At 33.4% G+C, this 26,514-nt stretch overlaps 1 protein-coding gene across 1 annotated transcript; it reads left to right on the forward strand.

The window, feature by feature from the left end:
- Positions 1-395: 395 nt before the first annotated feature.
- On the forward strand, positions 396-25,728 carry LOC131749751 (striatin-3-like; the record flags this gene model as incomplete). Its single annotated transcript, XM_059051628.2, has 9 exons — positions 396-534; positions 10,571-10,708; positions 14,973-15,106; positions 16,440-16,615; positions 16,803-16,850; positions 17,148-17,269; positions 20,563-20,730; positions 22,185-22,325; positions 25,621-25,728. Coding segments are annotated over exons 1-9 (1,159 nt in total), but the record flags the coding sequence as incomplete, so codon positions are not given.
- Positions 25,729-26,514: the final 786 nt, after the last annotated feature.

Below are 26,514 nucleotides of genomic sequence, written 5' to 3' on the forward strand. Positions count from 1 at the left end.
GCACTTTTATGAGTAGTTCGCATGTAATTCATTCATTTGCTTTTATGATGCTGGCTGAATAATTTTTTATTAACATTTTTATAAAGATGCAGTGATCTATTTTTGTATAACATTAGATTTCTAATGTCAGTCCATTGTAAGAATATTAGTTATTGAAAGAATAATAACCTTCAAATTTGTGATTCATAGAAATGAAGCACCATTTAACTTTTGTTAGTGGTATTAAATGTTTAGAAACTTATTAGATGAGCTTTTAGAGTTTGAGTTGTGAATACCAAAACTGAGACTGCACCTTTAAAGTACTTTGAATATATGCTATTAGTACATTTTTATTATGATTATATAACGCTATAACAGTTTACTGCCAATAGCTTGCATTGCCAACTGCTGATTTTTTTTCTTTTAATAATATGCTGCATGTAGATAAAGATGACCTCTCCCCAACTACTGAGGTTTGGGATGTAGACCAGGGACTAATAAGTAAACTGAAGGAACAGTACAAGAAGGAACGAAAGGGGAAGAAAGGGGTAAAGAGTAAGTGCAGATTCTATTATAATTTTTGTATACCAATCTTTGAGAAAAAAAAATTCTTCAGTTCTGATTTTTTTGTCTACTTCTTTTTGTTTTATAAAGGGGCAACTAACTTTAAACTTTGTCTGTTGTATAATTGAAATTTATTTGACTATAATTTAGGTTGTGTTATTGATCAAGTGGGAAGTCATTTTAAATATGTGGATAAGGATGAAGGAAGGATTTCAGGGTTTTTGTCTGTATTTTAAGCTTTAAAAAGTTTACCAAACTGTAAGGAATATTGGCCTTGGGATGAAAAATAATAGAAATCTGTTCAAAAGGAAGAAAGTATAAATTTCTGTATTGTTGATACATAGGGTGTTACTGCTATAACCAGCTCATGTCCAGGTTACATTTCTTAGTTTGAGAATTACAGTGAATAGGAAAGCCCTTTCCATAGTTTGTGCTTTCTGGCCTTAATCCAACCACAAACAACAACAGTAGCAAAAAAAAAAAAGCTCTCCTAGGTAGTATTTTCTTGGCTACTCTGATGGAGTAAGGCCAGAGGAGAGGGTAGTGGTGGCAGTAGAGTTTGTTTGGTCAATAGCTGAGTGTCTTTGGGTGCCTCAGTGTATTTTCACTGTTAATATCCTGACCAATGATTGTAAAAGTATAAATTTAGCTACAGCACATCTCAAAGAAGTAATTCATTTCCATTTTGTGAATCAAACTTAAGAACAGCTGCATGAAAATCATCTTCAGACCTATGAGTATTAAATGGAGAAACTGAAGTTTATTTTTGGGGAACTTTATTTTGAACTGGCCATTGAATCCTGCCAGTCTAAATTTTTTGACTGTGTGTAGGAGAAAACAGACTTTAATGGCAAAAACCATATAGGCATTCTTTCATATACCTTTCTCTGGTGACAAATATATTAATTTATGAAATGGCAGTTGCAGTGGAAAAGGGTGTAAGGTTCAGTGAAGCAGTTTTTGAATGGTTTAATTTATTGTGGAGGTAAATAAGGAATTTGGGGGATTTTACGTATTGTGCACTTTTATAACCTTATGCTTATTTGTTATTGCATGTGAATAAAAAGACAAACTGTTCTCTAAGAAGTTTCATATTTTATGTTGAACTGCTTACCATATTTAAAAATGTTTAATGCTGGGCAGGGACTGTGTTCAGCTCTAACATCACTTACCTATATAATTAATGCATGTCGAGTATAAAAGTACTTTTGCATGATTGACCATTTTAATACAGACACAATGACATTAGAATTTTAGGGTTTAGATCTTTTTTTAAAAGAAATAAAAGTTATTTGAATATTAGATTACTTATTTTCTGTATGTTATTCATAAACTAAACTTACCTGCTGAAGATTTCTTTAGAAAATGCTAGGTAGTGTTGCTTTTAATTTAAAATATAGATACCCCATTTTTTTCCTGATAGAATGTGTTTAGATCTATACACTTTTTTTTTTTTTTTTTTTTTTTTTTTTACAAATTGAAGATTTGTGGCAACCCTGCATTTTTTTTTAGCAATAGAGTATTTTAAAGTATGTACATTTTTAGAGACATATTTCTGTTGCATGCTTAATACAGTACAGTATAGTGTACACATAACTTTTATACGCACCAGGAAACCAGAAAATTCATGTGACTTGCTTTATTGTGATATTTGCTTTATTGCAATGGTCTGGAACTGAACCCTCAATATATCCAAGATATGCCTGTACCCTTTTGAGGTTTAGAAAGAAGATATAAGTCAACTTAAGGTTTTTTAGTTGTAGGTTTTACATTTTTCTAAAAAATGTTTTTTATTGAAAAAAATATGTTTAATTAAGAACTATTAGAAACAGATGAACTGAAACTAAAGTCTAAAATCCCTGTAAAATTTTAATTTAATTAATTTTCTTTAGTAGGATCATAATATGCAGTTTTGTATTTGCCTACTTAGCTAACAGTTCACAGAAAATACCATTTCATGTCAATAAATATTCCACTGTATAACGTTTTCCAATTTCTTTATGCCAAGCTACCCTGTTGTCAAGCAGAATATTGCAGAACCTAATATGTGAAATGGGTGAAAGGGAACTACTGTGATTAAATCAGGAGCTGGAGACCTCAGAGCCATGCCCTGAGGTTCTCATTTTTCAATACGATTTTATTATCAAAATGTGTGCTGTGTTATTCAACCAGTCCCCTTTAATTTTGATTTTGTATCTTGTTTTCTCAAAAAAAAAAAAACTATATATAGCTATAAAAATGGCACATGCTTATGATTCAAACAATACAAGTAGTATGTAGAGACACAAAAAAGTAAAAATCACCTTCAGTCCTACAACTCAGAGATTAATATTTGGCATATATTCTTCCAACTTTTTCTAAATGTTTTTATACATAAACCTCCTTTAACAATTTCCAACAAGAATATCGTATTGTTTTTAACTCATTTTTTCTTAATTTTCATAGTCATCTAAATAAAATATAATTTTAGTGGTTATATAGTATTGCATTTTGTGGATTTAACCTAGCCTCCATTAGTTAATGCTTCAGATTGTTTCTCATTTTTACTGTTTTTATATTTGTGGATTTAACCTAGCCTCCATTAGTTAATGCTTCAGATTGTTTCTCATTTTTACTGTTTTTATAAACACCAGTGCTTTTAAGTTTACCCATGTTTGTAGATATAAAGATGAGGTTTCCAACAGTGTCTAAGGAGTGCATAATTAGGAAATAATAAATTATGTTTCTCTTTACACTTCCTTTGTGAATTAGTTAAATAAAAACTTTTTGCTCTTGAATAGAGTTCACCTTGAAAATGTTGACTCTGAATCCCTGCCATGGAAATAAATTTTTTTTTAATTGATGGATAATAAACTTAAGTCTTAATCCAGGTAGAACATCATGTTAATGCTAAGATATAATTTTACATGAAAAGATAATTCATGAATTTCCTTAACATTCTTATTATCTATTTTTGTTGGGTTTTCTGATATTTTCACAGATGTGGCTTTGTATAAGTTAGAATAATTCATAAACTTTAGCCTTTTCTTTTTTTTCTTTATTCCAAAATGTGAATGAATCATACCTGTTGGATCATAGCACTAAGTTTCTACAGAGTTTTTTCCAGCTTCTTAAAGGAAAGAAAATTATTTGCTAACTTTACCATATGAAATCAGATATAACACAATCTAAATGCCTTTTTTTTTTTTTTTTTTTTTTTTTTTTTTTTTTTTTTTTTTAAACATCTTTATTTGAGTATAACTGTTTTACAATAGTGGGTTGGTTTCTCCTTTACAACAGAGTGAATCAGTTATACATATACATATGTTCCCATAACTCTTCCCTCTTTTGTCACCCTCCCTCCCACCCTCCCTATCCCACCCCTCTAGGTGGTCACTAAGTACAGAGGTGAACTCCCTGTGCTATGCTGTAGCTTCCCACTAGCTATCTAATTTACATTTGGTAGTGTGTATATGTCCCTGCCACTCTCTCACATCGTCACAGCTTACCCTTCCCCCTCCCCATATCCTCAAGTCCATGCTCTAGTAGGTCTGTGTTTTATTCCCTCCTACCACTAATCTCTTCATGACATTTTTTCCCCTTAGAGTCCATATATATGTGTTAGCATACGGTATTTGTTTTTGTCCTTCTGACTTACTTCACTCTGTATGACAGATTCCAGGTCTATCCACCTCATTACAAATAACTCAGTTTCATTTCTTTTTATGGCTGAGTAATATTCCATTGTATATATGTGCCACATCTTCCTTATCCATTCATCTGTTGATGGACACTTAGGTTGCTTCCATGTCCTGGCTATCGTAAATAGAGCTGCAATAAACATTTTGGTACATGACTCTTTTTGAATTATGGTTTTCTCAGGGTATATGCCCAGTAGTGGGATTGCTGGGTCATATGGTAGTTCTATTTGTAGTTTTTTAAGGAACCTCCATACTGTTCTCCATAGTGGCTGTATCATTTTACATTCCCACCAGCAGTGCAAGAGTGTTCCCTTTTCTCCACACCCTCTCCAACATTTATTGTTTCTAGAGTTTTTGATGATGGCCAATCTGACCGGTGTGAGATGATATCTCATTGTAGTTTTGATTTGCTAAATGCCTTTTTTTTTTTTAATGGGAAAAAAAAGTGGTTGAGAATGCCAACTTTTTAACTTTGTAAAGACTCAACCATGATTTGACTCTCAAAAATGGACAGACTTCTAAAATTAAGAGCCAGGAAGCTAACGTTTATCTATCTTCCAGTTTGTTCACTCCATTTCACCCTTCTTTTTTCCCACCTAAGGCAAAAAAAATAAAAGTAACATCCTTGCCTTGGACTGTAGATACAATTCAGTATTAATTTTCTTTTTCTTACTTTTTCTATTAGTATTTCTAAGAGTTAACACCATGAAACTAAAGAGACTTGATACAGTTGTTTTGGTCTCAAGCTTCAGAAGGGTTAAGCTTCCTTTTCCTTGTAACTTTTTATTTTGAAATAACTTTTCAAACTTAAGGAAAAGTTGCAAGAATAGTGTAAAGAATTCTGTGCACTTTAATAGTTTCTTTAAATGTTAACATTTTACTACATTTGCTTTATCCCTTCTCTCTTTAAATATGTACCTTTATTATTTTGAACAGTTCAGAAAACTGAGTAAGTAGTAGACATGTTGCTCCTTAGATACCTTAGTGCATGTTACTTGACCACAAACACATTCTCCTATATGACCCCAGTACAATGATGAAAATCAGGGAATTAAGTGATATAATACTATTATCTAATCTAAAACTCTGTTTTCTGTAATCTTTAAATAATTTCTCAGCTTTCTGTAATTGGGAAAGGGAATGGGGGGGTTTTCTGAGTTAATCTTTTGTTAAAATCTTGGTCTGATAGGATTTTTCTAGCTTTCTATGGTCTCCTTTTTTGCAGTATTTTATGTCTCATGTAAATCAATAACAAAAATCACACTGTATAGCAACTGAAGTAAGGGTAAAGCATCTGAAATTTAGAACCTTTATTTAGAATATGAAGGAGGAGGGTAAAAATCTTTTAAGACTTTGGTATTTGTTTTGGTTTTTCAACATGGAAAGTTTAAACTGTGGATTATAATATGTTTTCCTTTAATAGATAGTCTTATTCTTGCTTATTGTTATTCCTGTGCTATTTTATACTTAGAAAATTGAGGCTTATAAAGAAGATTAGATTATTTCATGTCCTTCAAAAGATTTCTGTTTCAAAGATTCACATATAAATGAGCATCCCTGGATCATTTTCTAGTTTTCCTTTTTTAAAGTTTCATATTAGTATTTGTCGTTTGCTATTCCAGATTTAGGGTGACAAACTGTCAAGAGGGAATGTAATATTTTTGTAAATTGTGATTTAAGTCCAAATATCTATATATTAGGCATTTTAGAACATTTAGGGTGAAATTATTATTTTGTAGCAGTAACTTTCAATAAGCCTATAAAAGCACCTTGGCACATACTATAAAATGACTGTGATGATTAACCTGCTTCTGTTCTGGAGAGAGTCCATAAAACTGTTGTTCACTATTCTCATTCTTGCATCAAATCAAGGACGAACAGTTGTTTCATAGTTAAGGGATATTATTTTCAGCCAAGAAGTGCAGTTGTTTTATATTTCTGGCTTCAATTTCATACTTCTAAAACAGACCACTCTTCAACTCAGGTTTCTTTCCCTTTTTTTTCTCCCCCAAGAAAATAATTTAGGTATTTTGACAAGGGGGAAGCAAGTATTTTGATGCTCTTTCTGTCAGGACACTTTTTTTTTTTTTTTTTTTTTTTTGGTGGTACGCGGGCCTCTCACTGTTGTGGCCTCTCCTGTTGCGGAGCGCAGGCTCAGCGGCCATGGCTCACGGGCCCAGCCGCTCCATGGCATGTGGGATCTTCCCAGCCTGGGGCACGAACCCGTGTCCCCTGCATCGGCAGGTGGACTCTCAACCACTGCGCCACCAGGGAAGCCCAAGGACACATTTTTAAACTGCAGAATCACTTTGCAGCTAAACTATTTTTTCCTTAATATTGTGATGTCATTTTTTTAAGATGACATTTGTGATGTCAAAGCTTTTTTTTATTTCAGATGATAGTCAGAAAATACAACAGATCAAGCAAGTATGACATAACTAAACCTTATTCTAAAATAAACTTATCTTTTCCAGATTGCCTGCTAAACATTTGGTTTCACTTCAGAGTATAAGGCTGATTAACAAAGGGAAACAATAGATTGAGAAAGGGAAAACAGTAGATTCAGTTAAAAAAATAAAATATTACTGTTTTACTTAAAATAATAGAGTCATGGAAAGATAGATTTCATGTCATGAGTGTGTATGTTTGTGAGTATGAATTTGAAAACACTGACACAGCAGTTGTCAGTCCATAGTTTGGCTTATACATGGCATACTGTTTTTCATTTTCCTAGAATCTGTTTAGATGATTGTGCATTTGTATAGACTTGATGGTCGTGGTTAAGAGGTAGATGGGTTGTTTTATTATTCATAGTGGTAAAAGAACCGTTTTTCTTGGTGTTACAGTTAGAAAGAGTATTGCTTCTATAGATTAGAGTAATAATTGAGAATCAACTTTTGTTTTGGTATTTTTTTGTTTTTGCGGTTTGCGGGCCTCTCGCATTGCGGAGCACAGGCTGCGGACGCACAGGCTCAGCGGCCATGGCTCACGGGCCCAGCCGCTCCGCGGCACGTGGGATCCTCCCGGACCGGGGCACGAACCCGCGTCCCCTGCATTGGCAGGCGGACTCTCAACCACTGCGCCACCAGGGAAGCCCTCAACTTTTGTTTAATTAATATTTAATGAGTCTTCAATTATGCCCTTGAATATTTTTATAATATTATGTATAACATTCTGTTACACTAATATGATTACAATTTTCTCATTATTGCTAATCAGACTTCAAATTTTTTATTTGAAATTGCATTTCATTACAATTACTGTATTTAGAATACAGGATAGATTTAGAAAGAGAATGAAGGATCATTAAATGTAGTTAGTTGAAAGATGTTCTACAAAGTAGGTGCTAGATAGGACTGTTATATCTGGTTAAGAAATCTGCTTTCATCTTTTAGCAGTTTTTGAGAAACTAGAATTAAAGCAGGGACATTCCATCTTTCCTAAACTTGCTTCTGTGCCAAACAGAAACTAATGTTTGGCTATAGTATGCAAGCCCAAAAAAGTAATAATTATATAATTTGGGATCCTCAGTTTGAATATTAATTAACTTTCATGTTGTCTCCTGCTTTCCTTTTCTTCCATATTTCCCAGTCCATGTGTTCAGGAAGATATGACTTACCTGTAATGATAAAACTTTTTCTTGTCTTTATTATATTTAGCTATCATATGATGAAATTATTTATAAGTAATATCTAATAAAGTCAAATTTATGGTATGCATAAGTATGATAAGAGTGAGCAGAGAAAGATCAACAAAGGCTCACAGAGGAGATGGAGGTATGTGCAGGAAGTATTCTCACCTTTCTATGGGATAGGTAAGGGCAGATATGACAAAATATGGTAGAAAGAACCTTGGTGAATATTGATACTATAGGGAAACTGCTCTGATTTGAAAATTACGGAGATTTGTATTGTGGAGCACTGAAAGATGAGATTGGGTAGGAAAATAGGATCAGCACATATGAAGCACATACAGGGTTAAGTACAGGATTTTAGTTAGCTTTGATTCAAAGAGTGTTGAAGTGCTGTTTGTGGTTTCAGAGTAAGGAGTGATATGATAAATGTGATAATAATCTAGCTGTAGTATTCAAATTTGATTAAAGACAAATGGAGCTGGGAGAGAGGAAAACCAATTAGGAACCTTCTGCAGTAATTCATAAGAATGAAAGCTTTGACTAGAATAAAGTCAATAGCAAGAAAGAGGTTAATCTGAAGAATACTTTTTTATATAATATGTTTTATTTATTTTTAATTTTTAAAATTTACTTTTGGCTGCATTGGGTCTCCGTTGCTGTGCACGGGCTTTCTCTAGTTGCAGCGAGCAGGGGCTACTCTTTGTTGCAGTGCACGGGCTTCTCATTGCAGTGGCTTCTCTTGCTGTGGAGCACAGGCTCAATAGTTGTGGCACACGGGTCCTACAGCGCATGGGCTTTAGTAGTTGTGACGCATGGGCTCAATAGTTGTGGCTTGCGGGCTCTAGGGTGCACAGGCTTCAGTAGTTGTGACATGCAGGCTTAGTTGCTCTGCAGCATGTGGGATCTTCCCAGACCAGGGATCGAACCTGTGTCCCCTGCGTTGGCAGGTGGATTCTTAACCACTGTGCCACCAGGGAGGTCCCTGAAGAATACTTTAAAGGAGGATTCTATTTAAAAACAGATCTCCCCGCTCTCCTCATTTATAAGTTGAAAAGGAATTCTTAAGATGTGGTTTCAGTGCTTCCCTGCACTATAGAGGCTGCGAGCCACAATTACTGAGCCCACATGCCACAACTGCTGAAGCCCACATGCCACAACTGCTGAAGCCCACTTGCCTAGAGCCCATGCTCCGCAACAAGAGAAGCCACCACGATGAGAAGCTCGCACACTGCAATGAAGAGTAGCCCCTGCTCGCCGCAACTAGAGAAAGCCCGCGAGCAGCAAAGAAGACCCAACCCAGCCAAAAATATAATTTAAAACAAACAAACAAAAAGATGTGGTTGCAGAATTTTAAGAACAGAAATCAAGTCAATGATGTTGGTATTCATAAGTGGGAAAGTTATAAAGGAGAGCTATTTTGTGAGAAAGGATAACATTCATTTTCTTTCATGTTGAATTTCACTGATGGTTAGACTTCCAGTTGGCAGTTTTTCATTTATTAGAGAATTTGTTTACAGTCACTTCATTGTCAGGGGGAAAATCCTCAGATAATAACTGAGTTTCTTCATTATAATTACTTTAGGAAATTCAGACTACTTGACATTTTGCATACAGTAGGGTTGCTTAAGCATTTCTAAGAAGTTAGGGATTACAGTGAAATAGAGTTAGTAAATGTATAAGATTCCACCTGTTTCCATTAAGCCTTATAATCTCACTATCTGGCATTCTGTTAGGGATACGTAAATGAATGATAGTTCCTATAGAATTACTAATATACTCATAGCCATAGTGAAATTTTAATAATTATGTAGTCTAATTGGTCCATTAATGTTGACATTAGTAAATAAGGTCATAAAGTGTGGCCTTGGATTTTCCTATTTTAATTGTTTTTACTTTATATTGACTATAAAGCATTTTCTTTTGTCTTTTCAAATTATTTTTTCTAACATTCTTAAAACTATTTTCTTTCAAAATACATAAGAGAAATGATTCTCCTGTCATTTCTGAATTTCACAGTTAAAGAGATCCCACAGTACTGTAGATGCTACTGAGTTTTACATATTTGGGCCTGAATTATCCATGCAACAGCTGAAATTCGCTCCTTAAACTTATAGCCTTTGACAATGTTGACTTTTTATACTATGATGAGAAACTAAGAGAGCTCATGGGTAAATCAGGTTATTCAAATTTGGGAAAAGTGAAAAAACATTTTGAGGAAAATTGGAGTTGATTTGTTAATGACATATTTGTGTGAATATGGCAAGAAAATATCCACATAAACACAGGGAAAGTTAATTGTTTGTTGCACCCTCATAAAAATCATTTGTACTAATTTCTTTGTTAATGTTTTAAAATAATGGATTAAGTTGGAAAAACTCATGTTTTATTCTTTACACTGTTAAATGGTAACAAACACCAAAATTTTTTGTTTTAATGGTACCTTCTGTGTTTGTGAGCTTAGAACTTTGGTTGTATGACAGAAGACTCAATTTTATGTAAATATATCCACAGAAATAGTGAATATCTTAAATATTTAAATTATTTATTTGGGGGGGTTGCTATGGAAAATTGAAGACATCTTTGATTATTGGAGATTTTTATAACTGGAACTTCTTAAAAATAGCCTGTTTTGTTAGTAGGTAGGTTTTTAAGGCTGCTAGCAAGTCAAGCGGTAGCTGTTACATGAACCTCTGCTGCTGACATTAATTTACAGGGGTCAACAGGACAAAACTCTACGACATGATAGCTGATCTGGGAGATGATGAGCTGCCCCTCATCCCTTCAGGAATCATAAATCAGTCTAGGTCAGCCTCTACTAGAACTGATCATGAAGGTGCAAGAGCAGAGGAAGGTACAAAATTTAGCTATCATGTTTCTTTACATTGCAGAAGACATTAATTCTAAATCACATCTCCTTAATATTATAAACTTGCTGCTGTTTTAAAATGATCAGTTTATATGATCTTCAGAGAAGGTGTTGGGCAAGCTCTTGGTATAATTGTCCTAAGAGATTTGAAATTTTTGGCTTCTGTGTCTTTATAAGTTTTTTTGTTTGTTTTTGATGTTAGGTGGAATTGTTTCATATATCATTTCAAAGTACCTTTCTGAACTGTGACTTTAGCTTACAGATCTAGTAGCAGAGAAAATAGTAGACTTGAAATAATACATATGGAAAATAACTATTTAGTCATTTCGTCATATGGCTTACATTTAGTAACTAATAATAATTGTCACTGATTAGGAGACAACTAAGTGCCAGAGATTGTGCTTGGAACTTTACATGTATTATTTCTCTCCCTCTCTCTCTCTCTCTCTCTCTCTCTCTCTCTCTCTCTCTCTCTCTATATATATATATATATATATATATATATATATATATATATATATATATATATATATAAAACAATTGCCTAATTTAATCATTTTAGAAAAAGGCAACATCATTATTCTTTAACCTGGTACCAAGTATATACTACTTGAAATGAATTTTCTAAAGTTTGCCTAAACTAGAAATGTGCAGGAAATGAAAATACTATTTAGGCACTTTTTTCCATAATTGATTTTAGCTGAAGATATGTAGATGTACTTGAGTAATTTATAAATCTAGGTCTAGATAGTTATAATTCTAAGTAATGAGACTGAATTCTTACCAAAGGTTTATTGTGATATATAATACATATATAAAGGATAATCCATTATCTAATAATTTGGCATATAGATTGATTTTCATTGATATTTCTGCTTTTGCTCTGTAAGGTAATTTGATACCCCAGTCAAAAAATTTTGAATACATCTTATTCTCTTCTAAGGGTTATCTACTAGTACATTTTCCTTAAAGTTAAATAATTTTGCATTTTTCCTTTACAGTCAATCATCTCTGCATGCATTTACCACTCGCCATAATCTAGGAATATTTGAAGAAGGATAAAGAAAATCACTAAAATAATAAAACCAAAACAAAAAGTTAAAGCATGAAAAGCAACAGGAAAAGTAAAAATCTATTGATTTTTTTCCTAGATCTCTTTCCCACTGTTAAGCTATTTTCCTGTTTTACTTTAGGAAGTATTTTATAAAATGCATATACCAGCTCCATTATTCTTCATTTTATGTATTTAGTAATGGTTTACCAAACAGTGCATAGGAAAACTTGCTAAAATTTTTCTAGTTAACACTGTACATAAACTACAGATTTTACAGCTTAAGGCAAGGCCATATTAGCAGGAATTAGGGACATTTTTAAATGTTTCAAAACAATGACCTATAGAAAAAAACCAGTCAAGACTCATGCTACACAAAAACCAATTTAGAACTTGTATGTATGTTTGTGTCTAATTGTGCTTTTTAAAGAAAAAAATGTAAGTCAGTAATCTGACTATTAATAGTAGAAGGTCTAGGAGGTGAGAAGATAAGCATAACCTTATTATACTTTTTAAAGGGTAAATATTATTAGAATTTGTTACTAAAAAAGATTTAAGTTCAGCTTTGACTTAGAGCTAAGAAGGGAACATTAGAGTTCATAATCTCTTATTTTCAGTGGCCATCTCCAACTTTATGCATTCCTATTGAAGGCCGTGTCATACCTCATTTTATAAAGAAAAAAATGTCTGTTTTCAAGGAGAGAAACTTATACATTACAACATTTCAGACTATTTTTAGTTAAGACTTAAGGTATACCATGTTGCCACTGGCATGGATGGAATCAGTAACTGAGCTGTGTTCTCTAGATTTGATAAAATTGAAGGAGATAGGGAGAGTTTGATATGTGAGCTACAGGTTTCCTTGGTCATTAGTGTGCATAAAAAGGAGGATTAATTTAAAAAGTATACAAAGGACCTTGTTGTAAGACCTCATTTTGTAGACCCTAAGATTTCCATAAAGGGAAATGCTAATATGATAATAGTTTTCTTAAATTGCTTGATGAAATCTTTTAGGCTGTCTAATAAAGGTATCATAATTTATGTCATTAAAAACTTGCTTTTAATAATTTTTCTTTGAATTGCTAATAACATTTTTATGCTTATGTAATCATGTGCTATTGGTAATTATGTTAACATTAATAAAATGAATTTATAGAATAGAAATTAATTCCCTCTGCAAAGAAACAAGGGCAGATAAATTGAGTGTTTATTATGATTGCTGTATGCCACAGTAATGGGTGATTGTGGAAAGGAGAAATACAGGTTAAAAGATTTTTTTCACCGAGATGTATATGTAGTAGATGCTGAGTGAGCAGGATAGCTTGCTATATATAAATGGATATATGTGTATAGAGATAGAGAACTGTAGTTATGTGATTAATTAGAAATTGGTATACTTTTTATTTAATACAATTAATCTAAAATTCTAATAAAACTAGCTAATATTGCTTAGACACTTCCCTTCACACGCTCTTAAATTGGTCAGTAACTGATACGAAATATCTCTGCAAAAAGAATATGTAATAATGCACAATAATTAGTTACCATGTTAAAGTTACTAATGCTTTATTGGGCTTTTATCAAAAGTTCCATTATTGAGTGTTTGTATAATTGTGAGTGAGAGGAATTGTGGCATTTTGTTCTAACTTGTCTTAGAAACAAATTCTGAGCTTAAAAGAAAAACATGTCCTTGTACTGGCTAAAAATGCTTTGAGAAAGTAATACCTAATGAATTTTATATTTCATTTTTTATATTTATATTTTTATATTTATATTTCTTAAGCATAATTTTAAACTATTGATTTTATAATTCTCAGCTTCTTCTGGTATTACCAATAACTGCATACTAGATATTGGTAGGAAGGATCGGTGCTATATAGATTATTTAGATTCAGTAGGTATAGTCATTATAAAATTAATCAAATACTACTATCCCTATGTGTATTTTCTATCCGATTTACCCTATATCAGTTGCTGACACACAGCTTCATTTTAGAAATGTCATTCAGGACCCTATTTGAATCAAATTATATAGCTTACTTGGATATTACAGATTACTTTAATAAATAAGATATTCTAAATAAGGATGAATTTTACTTTTGCCATAGTATATATCTAGGAGAAGTTGACTTGTATCTTCTTAGAATATTTTCAGTAGTATTAGTGATGACTGACAAATTTTATGACATCTGTTATGTTTCCTATAGTGTATTAAATTATATCATCTTTTATAGGAATTTTTCAAAATTGATAAATAGCTTGAATTTTTATGTTTCCCTTTTAAATTTGCTCATGGATTTTAAATATGTATTGATATGTTGAGTTGTTTTGTATTACAGTGATTTATGTACTTTCCCCTTGTATTTTAAGATTAAAATTTTGCTTTCAAAGCATGTTTGAAATGATACAGAGAATTATTGCTTATACTATAACTGTAATGGCAAAATATATAGTAGTGTAGTTATTCTAATTATGGCAGTGTTTGATTTTAATTAGTCCAAGTATCAGAAGTTTAAAGTGCTATCCATAGTCAGTATAGATTATTTTATTTTAGAAGTATAATGGTAAATAAAAGGGAAGTTAAAATAAAAAAACATAGTCAAAGTTTGAAAGCTGGAAGCCATTCTGAAGATCACATACATTAACCTTTTAGGGAAAGAAAACGGACAGTGATGGTAGAACTGCCCTTTTCCTAGACCGTTGCTGTTACTGAAGAAATGTGAGCAATTTAAGGCTTCACTTCAGTAAGCTGATACACTGTATTGCAGACGGGAAACCATTTACATGTGAATACTTACATTAATTTTTACCAGGGACTAGAATACCTAGCACTTTCAAGCAAATATGATAGAAAGCAAAAAGACTTAGCAACAGCCTATTATGTTTTTAAAATAATATAATTATAGTTGTACCAAAGTGATAAGTGAGGTAAATAGACAAAGCTTTTGTGCCCCACCTCCCACCCTGAAATAATATATCTAGTGCACATTTGATTTGTGGGAAATTATGCTCAGTTCCAAAATAAACACTTGTTTATTACTACACAGTAATAGGATTTTTTGAGTGGAAGAAATGAGGGAAGTGGGAAAAAATTATATTACTGAATATTGTAACTGTTAAGTGCTTACATTTCCCCCACAATATTGTCTTGTACTGTATGATTTTTCAGCATTTAAGAAGCGGTTTTGTTCTTTATAGCTGAACCAATAACGTTTCCATCTGGAGGAGGCAAGTCATTTATTATGGGTTCTGATGATGTTTTGTTAAGTGTACTGGGCCTTGGAGACCTTGCAGACTTGACGGTAACAAATGATGCAGACTATAGTTATGATGTAAGTGCAGTTTTATTTTTAATTTTTTAATGATTTAATAGAAGGCTCATTTTTTGGAAACACTTATAAAACAGAATTAATGTCAAGGTGCATGGAAAAGATAAGTTTAAGTGTGACATTGTGTTTATTTGAAGTGACATGTAGTTTTTTTCTTATAACTACTTCCTTTGTGGTGTATAAATTTTTTCTTAGGTATTGTGGTGGATTAGTTAGGAGTTTGGGGTGATTGATTACCTTAAAATATTGGTTGATAAATATCTACCTGAGTAGTCAACTCTCAATTACCTACTCAAATTAAGCCATATTTTGCTGTTAACAAGAGAAAAATAGGTAACCCGAATCATTTATTTGCCTTCAGGATAATTCTTAAAAAGCACGTTTTATTATTGAGCTTTTTTTTTAAAGGATAATGTTAGAGTTAGTTTGTCATTTCCTGAATATTTAGTCCTTCATTTGAGGGATGGGGAGAGGATGGAGAGGACATGGGAAGGACAGTGTTAGAGGTGAAACTAGCCTTGGATTAAATCTTTTATAGACAATAAACACTCAATTGAGAGTTAACTATACTTGTTTAGATTTTGTGTTAGTGAATTTGCAGTTTTTCAGCAAATTATTTTTTTTCCTTTTATAACAAAGTCCTTTTTTCTACATTTTATACTTACGTTAGCATGCTTTTTTAGAGACATCAGCCTTGGTGGGCTGGATTATTCTCATTAATACTTTTAAAGTATATAAGCAACTAAATTCCAATAAACTTTTGACTACTTTAGAAGTGGTTTCACAGCCTGTCTTTACAGATGGAGAAATGAAGGTAAAAAGATTAACCTCTTATCAATATCAATAAAGTGTCTTTAGTTCAGACTTTTGGAAAGTACTTTAACTTGCTGCCTTGAAAAATGTCACATGCTGATTTTCTAAATGACAGCTGTATTGTTAATGTTGTAACCCTTGGATTTTTAGTAGTAATTTATATAATTTTTGTTGTTTTCATGTAAAGATTGCAGCATGGTAGTTTTTTTGTTTTGTTTTGTTTTTGTTCTCATTTGATGTTTAATAGGACTTTGGGTTTACCCTGATGATTCGGTAAAACAGATTAAGGGACTCATTTGATCTAAGTGTTTGAAAGCTTAATGAAATTATTTCTTAGTTCTTATTAAATGATAAAGATTTGTTATAAAGTTTTTAAGGTATACTCAATTTCTGCTGGACATTTTATTTTAGCAAAGCAGTTTTTAATATATATTTTAAACACGCCAAAACAAACAAAAATTCCACATGCCTATCAATTAACTACTTTTACCCCACTACTAAATATTGCACTCTTTCTTTTTAGTTGCCTGCCAATAAAGATGCCTTTCGAAAGACATGGAATCCCAAGTATACACTACGTAGCCATTTTGATGGAGTACGGGCATTAGCTTTTCATCCTGTAGAACCTGTGCTGGTTACTGCCTCTGAGGACCATACTCTGAAACTTTGGAACTTGCAAAAAACAGTTCCTGCCAAAAAGCAAGTATTTTAATATTAGCCTATTTTTTTTCCTTCCAAATTTGCTAATTATAAATAATTATTATTCTTTATGGTCCCATATCTTTTATGTACTCATTTGATCTTTCCTAATGACCCTTGTATATCAACCAATGATTTACCATTATTTATCTTCTCCCCTCCCACCCCTTTTTTCCCCCTCTTTTAGGAGTGCCTCTTTAGATGTAGAGCCTATCTACACATTTAGGGCCCACATGTAAGTTTTATTGAATTAGGACTTAATTAACCATAGTTATTGTTAACTATTATTTATCAATTGTAAAACCTTATAATTTGCTCATAATGTTTGTTTTATATTAGGAAAGACATACTGAACAATATTTCATTTGATTAATAATTGTATTAGTGAGAATATAATCAGTACTGTTCAAATGTACATGTTTACCTAAACAGTTTTAGATACCACTTAAATTTAGAGAGAGGTTGGGGGGATGCAAATACGAGTTTCTTCTTAGGCTTTATAAGTAATTTCTTTCCTCTTTTCCTATAATAGTGGTCCTGTTCTATCATTAGCTATTAGTTCTAATGGAGAACAGTGTTTTAGTGGTGGTATTGATGCAACTATCCAGTGGTGGAATATGCCTAGTCCTAATGTGGATCCATATGATACATACGGTAAGTAAAAGGCTCAAGATGTCTTTTTTAAAGTGAATGGGGCTGACAAAAATAATCACCTCAAATATTATAAGATTATTTAAATATGTATTAGTCTCTTCATTTAGTCTTTCCATTTACTAGTAATGTGCTTTATTAAAGAGAAAAATTAAGAAATATCATGCCATGAATATTTTAGCCTGCAAGTTGGTACTTCCTTTATGGTGTTCAAAAATTAAAAACTGTATTAATTAAAACATTAATTTCAGTACTAGTTACAGAAAGGAGGATAAAATTTAATATAGGGAATAATTTTTAAAACTTAAGTACTTTATGTAGTTCAAAAAATATTTAGTGGGAGACGATAGAAACAAATTAGGGACATAAGGGTATAAATCAGTCAACTTGAGGGACAAAAAAACTCCTTAATTAAAAAAAAAAACTTTTATTCCCAAATGCCACTTTTAGAATCTGGCTAACAAATACCTGCACATGTATTCAAATATATTTACAAGGGCATTGTTTGTAATTATAAAAAATTAAAACAAAATGAATGTTTATTAGTATGAGAATGGTTAAATAGTTGTCTACTTAATGGTTGGTTCATTTAAAAAGAATTTAAAGGACTTCCCTGGTGGTCCAGGGTCTAAGACTCTGCACTCCCAATGCTGGGGGCCCAGCTTTGATCCCTGGTCAGGGAACTAGATCCCACATGCCACAACTAAGAGCCCACATGCCACAACTAAAGATCCCACTCGCTGCAACCAAGATCCCGTGTGCCACAACCAGCACAGCCAAATAAATAAGTAAATATTTTTTAAAAAGGAATTTAAGAGCTCTTTGGTTTTTTTATTTAACACACACTTGGTGCCTAAATTTGCCAGATATCAAGCATATATCAAATAAGAATTAGTCTAATAGAAAAAACAGACTTTAAACACAAACAAGGGGATGGATAGTTACAAATTGTGGTAAGTGGTATGAAGATACAGTACTATGAGAGGGAGTAACAGCCAAAGTCTTCTTTAGATATAGTCTAAAATAATCACATTCAAGCCAGAATCTAAAGAACAAAAGTTAACTTTTAGTAAAGAGGTTTAAGCCAGGAAGCAACTTGGAAATGTAGGGTTTAAAAAGATAACACTGGCTGTTGCAAGGAGAATAGATTGGGGGTGGGAAGAGTGGAGAAAGGAATACCAATGTGAAGTTGTAAAGTTGTAACATAGTGATCTGGTAGACTAGGTGAGAGATGATGTTGCCAAGATTAGAGTAGGTAGTAGAACAGTTGAAGAGAAATAGATTTAAGACATACTGGGGAGATAGGGTAGAACAGACAGAATCTATTGATAAATTGGGTTGAGTGGATATAGTGATGGATGAGTGACTCGTGTTTATTTTTTAACAGCTTTATTGAGGTATAATTCACATATGATAAGATTCACCCTTTTGAAGTATACAGTTCAGTAGTTTTTACCATATTCACAGGGTTGTGCAATCATTACCACTATCTAATTCAGAACTTTTTCATTACCACACCTGCATTTTTGACATGAGCAACTGAGTATACAATGGTAGCATATTGAATGGGAACAGAACAGGTGTGAGAAGATAAAGGAGGCTGAGTTTGGGTTTTTATGCATGTTAAGAGATGGCAGTATCAAGTAGGTACCATCAGTGTCAAGATGTGAGAATGGGTGGCATTACATAGGGAGAATGTGTTATATAGGGTAGGAAGAGAAGGCAAAATCCTGAGGAGCTCTGACATGGCGGGTGGGGTGGCTAGAGCAAGAGAGCCAACCAAAAAAACTAAGAAGGCATCATGGCCTGTGAGGTAGGAGGGTGTCCAGGAAAATGTGGAATCATGCAAGCATCCCATTTTGAGAAGAAATGGTATGCACTTTCAAGTGTTGCTTAGAGGTCTAATAATAAAAGGATAGAAAGGTTCTTTTTTATAAGTAACAAATAGATCGTCCAGGTTTGGGCCAGACAGAGGTTGGATGTTGGGGCTAAGACCAGAAGGTAAAGGGACCTCTGGATGACCTTTCAAGGTACCCTCTATGGATGAAAAGCACTGTGATGAGAAGGAGGGAAAGGAGGAAGGAAGGAAGGGAAATGTTATTAAATTTGATAGAATAGACTTCGTCATTGGTGATTTTAGCAAGGGTTGTTTTGGTGTGGTGATAGTATTGGGGTGATTTCAGAGAGTAAATGGGAGGTAAGAAAGCACATTTACTCAATATGGTTTTCTATTATTTGGTGGGAGAGTGGTGTAAGGTTTGTTTATTAGGTTGAGAGATTTTGGAGCATATTTGTTTGCTGTGGTAATGATCCCAGGGAGGAGGATAATCTGTGTAGTAGAAAAACTAAACATGAAAGCAAGTTAGTGTGTTGAATGGAATCCAGAATACCTGGTGGAATTAGCCTTTTGAGGGAAGGAGTATAATTCCTTAGTTGTATCAGGAAACATGGAGAAGATTGGGTGACAGAAAGGTAGGGGAAAAGTTTCTATTTCAACGCTGTATTTCCCCAGTGAAGTATGAGAGAGAATCATTCATGAGTAAGGGAGGTGATGAACTGTGAGTATTGTAGAGATGATGAGAAATATCTGTGGAAAGTGTGAATTTAATAGAGAAACAGGATTGTAGGACAAATGATGTTCAATGTTATTAGCCCCCATTGTCCATCAAATGAATGGATAAATAAAATGTAGTATATCCATACACTGGAATATTATTTGGCAATAAAAGGAAATGAAGCACTGATACATGCTACAACCTGGATAAACCTTGAAAACATTATGCTAAGTGAAAGAAGTCACAAAAAGCTATTTGTGTAAAACGTCCAGAATAGGCAAATTTATAGAAACAAAGTAGAATAATGGTTGCCTAGGGCTGCAGAAAGGCAGAGAGGAAGATTGGGGGGAAATAGCTAACAAGCAATGAAGGATTCCTAAAGTTGATGTGGTGATGATTGCACAACTTGTTGAATATACTAAAAACCATTTAATTGACACTTTAAATTGGTGGATTTTATGGCGTGGGAATTACATCTCCATAAAGCTGTTTTTGTTTTTTTTGTTTTTTTAAGTGTGTGTTCCTTTTACAAAATTGCAAAAATATAGGAAAGTATTGGAAAGGGGAATAAAAATTACCCATAACTCCACAACATAGAGATGGCTATGTGCACTTTGGTTTATCTTATTATGACTGTATGTGTAGTTTTTATACTTAATTATGTAGTAAGTTATCTTTATATACAAAAGCATTTTTTTAAAACTTCTTTCAGCTAACTTTTGTTTGTTTCTTTTGTTACAGAGCCAAATGTTCTAGCTGGCACTTTAGTTGCTCATACAGATGCTGTCTGGGGTCTTGCTTATAGTGGCATAAAAAATCAATTACTGTCATGTTCAGCAGATGGCACTGTTAGATTATGGAATCCACAAGAAAAATTGCCATGTATTTGCACTTACAATGGAGACAGGGGTGAGTAAATTTTGCCTCTTTGAAAAAAGCTAATTTTAAAAAATTTTGGAAGATAAAAAAGACAAAGTAGTTGATTTACTATTTCCTGACTGCTTAAAGAGATAATTGAAATAATTTTATAAAGCTGTGATAATCTTTTTTTTCCTAGTCATTTTTATAAATAAGAAAGGTGCTTTGCAAGTATATCCTGTAGCTCAGTGCTTTTTTAGACCTTTTTCAGAACATGTCCTATGTGAAGAATAGAATTATTTGTATGTTTGACAGTAGAGTAGACAAACAAGGCTACTTACAGGAACAGCAAGAGGCCCTCCACCAGCTCCATCCAAGTGGCTGCTTACGAAGATTGAAGGGATCACAGTCTCAGGCATACCTATAAACCTACATATGAGCACACTGGTTGAGAAGTCTAGCCATAATCATTGAAATAGCACCCTTAACTGGAAAGTGCAAACTGAGTTACACAAGTAATTTTTTTAAATCGTACCTTTTATTTTTACTAAAAATAATTTTTTGTTTTAAAACATTTTAGATGAACATTTATGCTTAATTTTGTTGGGTCTCTAGATACCTTAGTGATTCTACTTATTTTTGAATTGCCTAAATAAGCTTTTTTTTTTTTTTTTGGTGGTATGCGGGCCTCTCACTGTTGTGGCCTCTCCTGTTGCGGAGCACAGGCTCCGGACGCGCAGTCTCAGCAGCCATGGCTCATGGGCCCAGCTGCTACGCGGCATGTGGGATCTTCCCGGACCAGGGCACGAACCCGTGTCGCCTGCATCGGCAGGCGGATTCTCAGCCACTGCGCCACCAGGGAAGCCCCCTAAATAAGCTTTTGAGATGAAAATTCATTTAGATAATTTGTTTCTTGCTTCATACAGGTAGTTAATTGCTTACTCCAGGTTTCACATAGTTGTGCATTGATCTGGACAGTTGAATTTAATATGTTAAAGAGCAAAATTGCTGCTTGGGCCACTTTAGGGTAGTACTGTATCAGCAGATTCCAGAGTCCAAACCTTCATTTTCACAGATCCAAAAATTTGACTTGTATTAGCTATTTGATAAGGCTTACCAGTCTCAGACAGGTGAACAGTCTCCCAAGACAATGATGTGAGAATGCTTTTTTTTCATTTTACAGTAAGAAATAAAACTGCAAGTGGACCAGTAAACTCTAACCTAGGGTTTTTTTTCTCTCAGAAGAAAATGCATAGGAGAACAATAACTTTTGTGTATATCTGCTCTTACTTTAAGAGCCTTCTAGCTATATTTTTCTTATAATGTTATAAAAACTCCTAATAATTGAAGAAAAGTTACCTATTATATCTTACCATTCTAACACAATTGCTTTCTTTTTCATTATTAACATTATTTCAAGAATATTCAAATTCCTTTTTCTTACTAGAAAATCAGAGATTTCTAAATTATTGTGTTTACACTGTGTCTCTCTGTGCTCCTTTCAGAGCATGGAATACCTACATCGGTTGACTTTATAGGCTGTGATCCAGCTCATATGGTGACCTCTTTCAACACTGGTAGTACAGTAATTTATGATTTAGAAACATCACAGTCATTGGTGATGCTTTCATCACAGATAGATTCTGGTAAGTTTTCTGGTAAGGTTGGAACCTTAAAAAGGATTATTTCACAATAGAGGGTAACCTTTTAATTTTTATATTTTGAGTGTATTCAGGATGGAAAAATAATTAGCTTTCACTGTGTACTTATTATTTCTGCTGTTTCCTCAAATTATGCTTAGAAGCTTGGGTGAGTATGTGGGGACAGAGAAGTGAGTAGAGCAATGTAAAGGTAAAAGAAAGCAAGTGAAATAATTTAAAAAGTTTTTAATGAAAATACATGTGAAAGTAGAGAAAATATAATGAACCAAATGAACTCATCATCCAGCTCCAATAATTATGTGTAAATGGCCAAGGTTGTAAGTATAAGATGTGGTATGTATTTCACAGTTTATTCAAATAGGGATCCAAATAAGGCCCATGCATTGTGATAGTTGGTAAGTCTCTCAGGTCTCTTTTCATCTGTAGGTTCCCCCTCCATCTCTTTTATTTCCCTTGCATTTTTTAATTGAAGAAATTGGGTAGTTTGTCCTATAGAATTTCCCATAGTTTGGATTTTGCCAATTACGTCCTTGTGGTATCATTTAATGCACTCCTCTATTCATTTTATTTCCTGTTAATTGTTTGTGGATCTAGAGGCTTATTCAAATTCAGGTTCAATGTTTTTATTTGTCTTCATTTTAAAGTTTTTAAGTGTTTTTGGCAAGATTATTTTATAGTAATCTGTGAATTTTTTTCACAAGTAAATATTGTCTGGTTTATCTTTTTCTTATGTTTCCAGTCATTGCTTGGGTCCATTAATTCATTAACTGTTGAAAAATTATTTTCTAATTCTATCATTTCTTCTCCATTATTAGCTAGAATGCTTCTATAAAAAGGAGCACCTCTCATCAGTAGTTTGGTTACCTGGAGTTAGTAGTTAATAAAGGAAAAGCAAGATAAATGATTGCTTTAAAATGATGAGGGTAGTTCCCTAGCATCCTCCAAAGGTGACCAGTGAGTCTTTTGGGTATTGTTTGTTTTTATTATCATTATAATCTTTCTTGGATATAAATTTTTTTATGTATTTCAGTCTGTTGCAGGTATTATCTTTATTGCTACTCTGATTATTTCATCTTTGGCCAGAGGGAGCTTATTCAGCTTGGCTCCTGAGTCCTCCTTTTGACATGACCCTGTTAGTTGTTGATGGTTTTCTTAACTTTCTGAGATGACAAGGTGTTCTAGGTTCATCTTGTTCACTTTGCACCCCAGATCTGAAATCAGCCATTTCTCTAAGGAGCCATGGTTTCTTTGAGTGGAAAATGGCATTTAGAGACTACAAGATAGGTGCTGTGCTATTGAGTCAGTCCCCATGACTTTCATGTCGCTTGAGTTGGTCATTGGTTAGACTTTTTCAGTGGACAGAGCTAGAAGTACATTTTTAATAAAAAGACTGATAAATTTATACAAATACTTCCAATTCTAATTCAGATATATCTCATTGATTTTATATCTTTATCTCATTGTAACAATGTTGAAACTCTTGGTTCTCAGCAAAATCATCAAAGTTTCTCGTTTGATTTATGTCACAGTACAGATACAGTCATCTCAGAATAATAATAGCAACACCACCAGCAACAGTATCATTACTGATAATAGGGTATATTCTACTAGTGTTGGACAGTCTAATTACTGTGCTTTTAAAAGTCACTTGAAGTAGTTCATTTCTTTGTGCTTATACTGCCGATTGGATATATGGTTAAGTTCATTTGTTTAATCTTATGGTTAAGTTTCATTTGTTTGAGTTTTCATGACTGCTCTTTTAAAAGTCATCTTATAATTATAGAAAACATTTAAATGGTTCCATGGTCAAATCTCAAACCACATTATACCCAAAGTGTCTTTTCAACCCAAGTCCCTTTCTTCCTCTTACATAGATTATTTTTTTCAATGTGTTTAAGTTCAGTTAAGAGTTCTTGTATACATGTAGAATGATTGATTTATAGTCTAATGTTGACAATATTTTCCCTTTTTTAAAAAAATAATTTATCTGTTTGGCTGCCTCGGGTCTTATTGCGACGTGTGGGATCTTTCATTGCAGCGCACAGGCTCTTCCTTAGAGAGTGCAGGCTTAGTTGCCTCGCGGCATGTAGGATCTTAGTTCCCTGACCAGGGATCGAACCCATGTCCCCTGCATTGGGAGGCGGATTCTTAACCTCTGGACCACCAGGGAAGTCCCTTCCCATTTGTTTTGATCTCTCTCTTTTCTCCCTCATCACTAATCTAATCAAAAATTAAGAACTTGGGCTTCCCTGGTGGTGCAGTGGTTGAGAGTCCGCCTGCTGATGCAGGGGACACGGGTTCGTGCCCCGGTCTAGGAGGATCCCACATGCTGCGGAGCGGCTGGGCCCGTGAGCCATGGCCGCTGAGCCTGCACGTCCGGAGCCTGTGCTCTGCAAAGGGAAGGGGCCACAGCAGTGAGGGGCCCGTGTACTGCAAAAAAAAAAAAAAAAATTAACTTGGTAGTAAAGAAAAGGTCTCATTCCTAAGAACATTAATTCCAGTTCTCTGTTTTTTTGTCAGTGTGGGTGGTTCTTGAAAACATCTAATTATCACTTATGAATTTTTTCTTTATTAATTGCCTCTAATTCTTTTATGGGCTATGTATTAAAAGCAGTGATTTGTGGGTCTTTTAAAAATTCTAAACCACCTATATTGACAGTTTGCATTAATATACTTCTAACTTTTTTCTAAACTTGAGCCTAGTACTATCCATTTTATATTATAGGGCATGCTAGCTTACACATATTGTAAGAAATTGTATCTCTCTAGAGCTGTAGTTTTATTTCTTAGATTTTTTTTGTTTTATGTAGAAAAGCTTTAGTTGTTAGTGATTCTTATTTTTTGGTAAGACTAAAAAGGCCATCATTTAACTTCTGATTGAAGTATTTGTTTTGTTTTAATTGAAATACAGTTGATGGACAATATTAAGTCAGGTGTACTACATATTATTTGACATTTGCATACATTATGAAATGATCACCACAATAAATCTAATAACCATCTGTCCTCGTACAAATTTATTGAAATATTATTGACCTTATTCCTTATGCTGTATATTATATCACCATGTCTTGTTTATTTTATAACTGGAGGTTTGTACCTTATAATCCCCTTCACCTCTTCCCCTGCCACTCCCTCCCCTCCCCTCTGGTAACCACCTATTTCTTTTCTGTGTCTGTGAACCTGTTTTTATTTTATTTTGTCTTGTTTATACTTTTTTTAGATTTCACATTACATCGATGGTTTGAATTCTGGTGTATTATTCTTCTTTATTTTTCAGGTTTACAATCCAGTAATCACATTAACAGAGTAGTAAGTCATCCCACACTTCCTGTTACAATAACTGCTCATGAAGATAGACACATCAAATTTTTTGACAATAAAACGGGTAAGTACGTTATCTTATTTTCTATATAAGATATTGACTTCTAGGCTTCAAAATTGCCAAGTTAAACTGATGTAACTCAAATTTTTGCTTTACTTAATGTAGCACACTTATAATATGTTAATTTTTATCCTTAAGTATATATAATACCTTGCTTACCTCTTATGATTTCTTCATTTCATGACAGTTATAAACCCTTTCATTTGAAATTTTTTTCTTTATATTCTATTGTAAATTAGTATAGCAGAAAAGATCTCTTTCTAGTATTTGGCATTTCAAATATGTCCTTAAAATTATTTCTCAGTGGATGAAATGATACAGTGGCAATTGTTTATTGTCATCTTTCCTCTATTTCTTGTTGTAAGGAAAACATACCAATTATATAGAAGTCAAATCAAATTTTAATTTGGCCATAGAATTGTTTGTTTAAGGGCCTCTGTATCATCTGTCATTACCTAGAATACTACATAAAGTACTATTTGCTCTCTTTCAGGAAAAGTCTGATAGCTAAGAGAGGCTTCTTTGAGGAGCTAAAATGATTAGAGGGTTATTGAAGGACTTCCAAATAAGGAATTTAAATGTTAATTGCAACATTTTTTCAGGGCAACAAATTATCAAGCAACACAGCAAATTAGAACTACAGATTTCTCTTTGAAGGTTGTATAGGACATGGTCATAATTTTTTAGTCTCTAGAGTCTTACATAAATATCTTTGTTCAAATAACACTTTTCATGGACAGAGGTTCCTTTTAACTCAGTAGAACAAGTTGAGAAGAGAATGGATATTCA

This window comes from Kogia breviceps, unplaced genomic scaffold (assembly GCF_026419965.1).
Source record: "Kogia breviceps isolate mKogBre1 unplaced genomic scaffold, mKogBre1 haplotype 1 scaffold_428, whole genome shotgun sequence".
NCBI lineage: Eukaryota > Metazoa > Chordata > Mammalia > Artiodactyla > Physeteridae > Kogia > Kogia breviceps.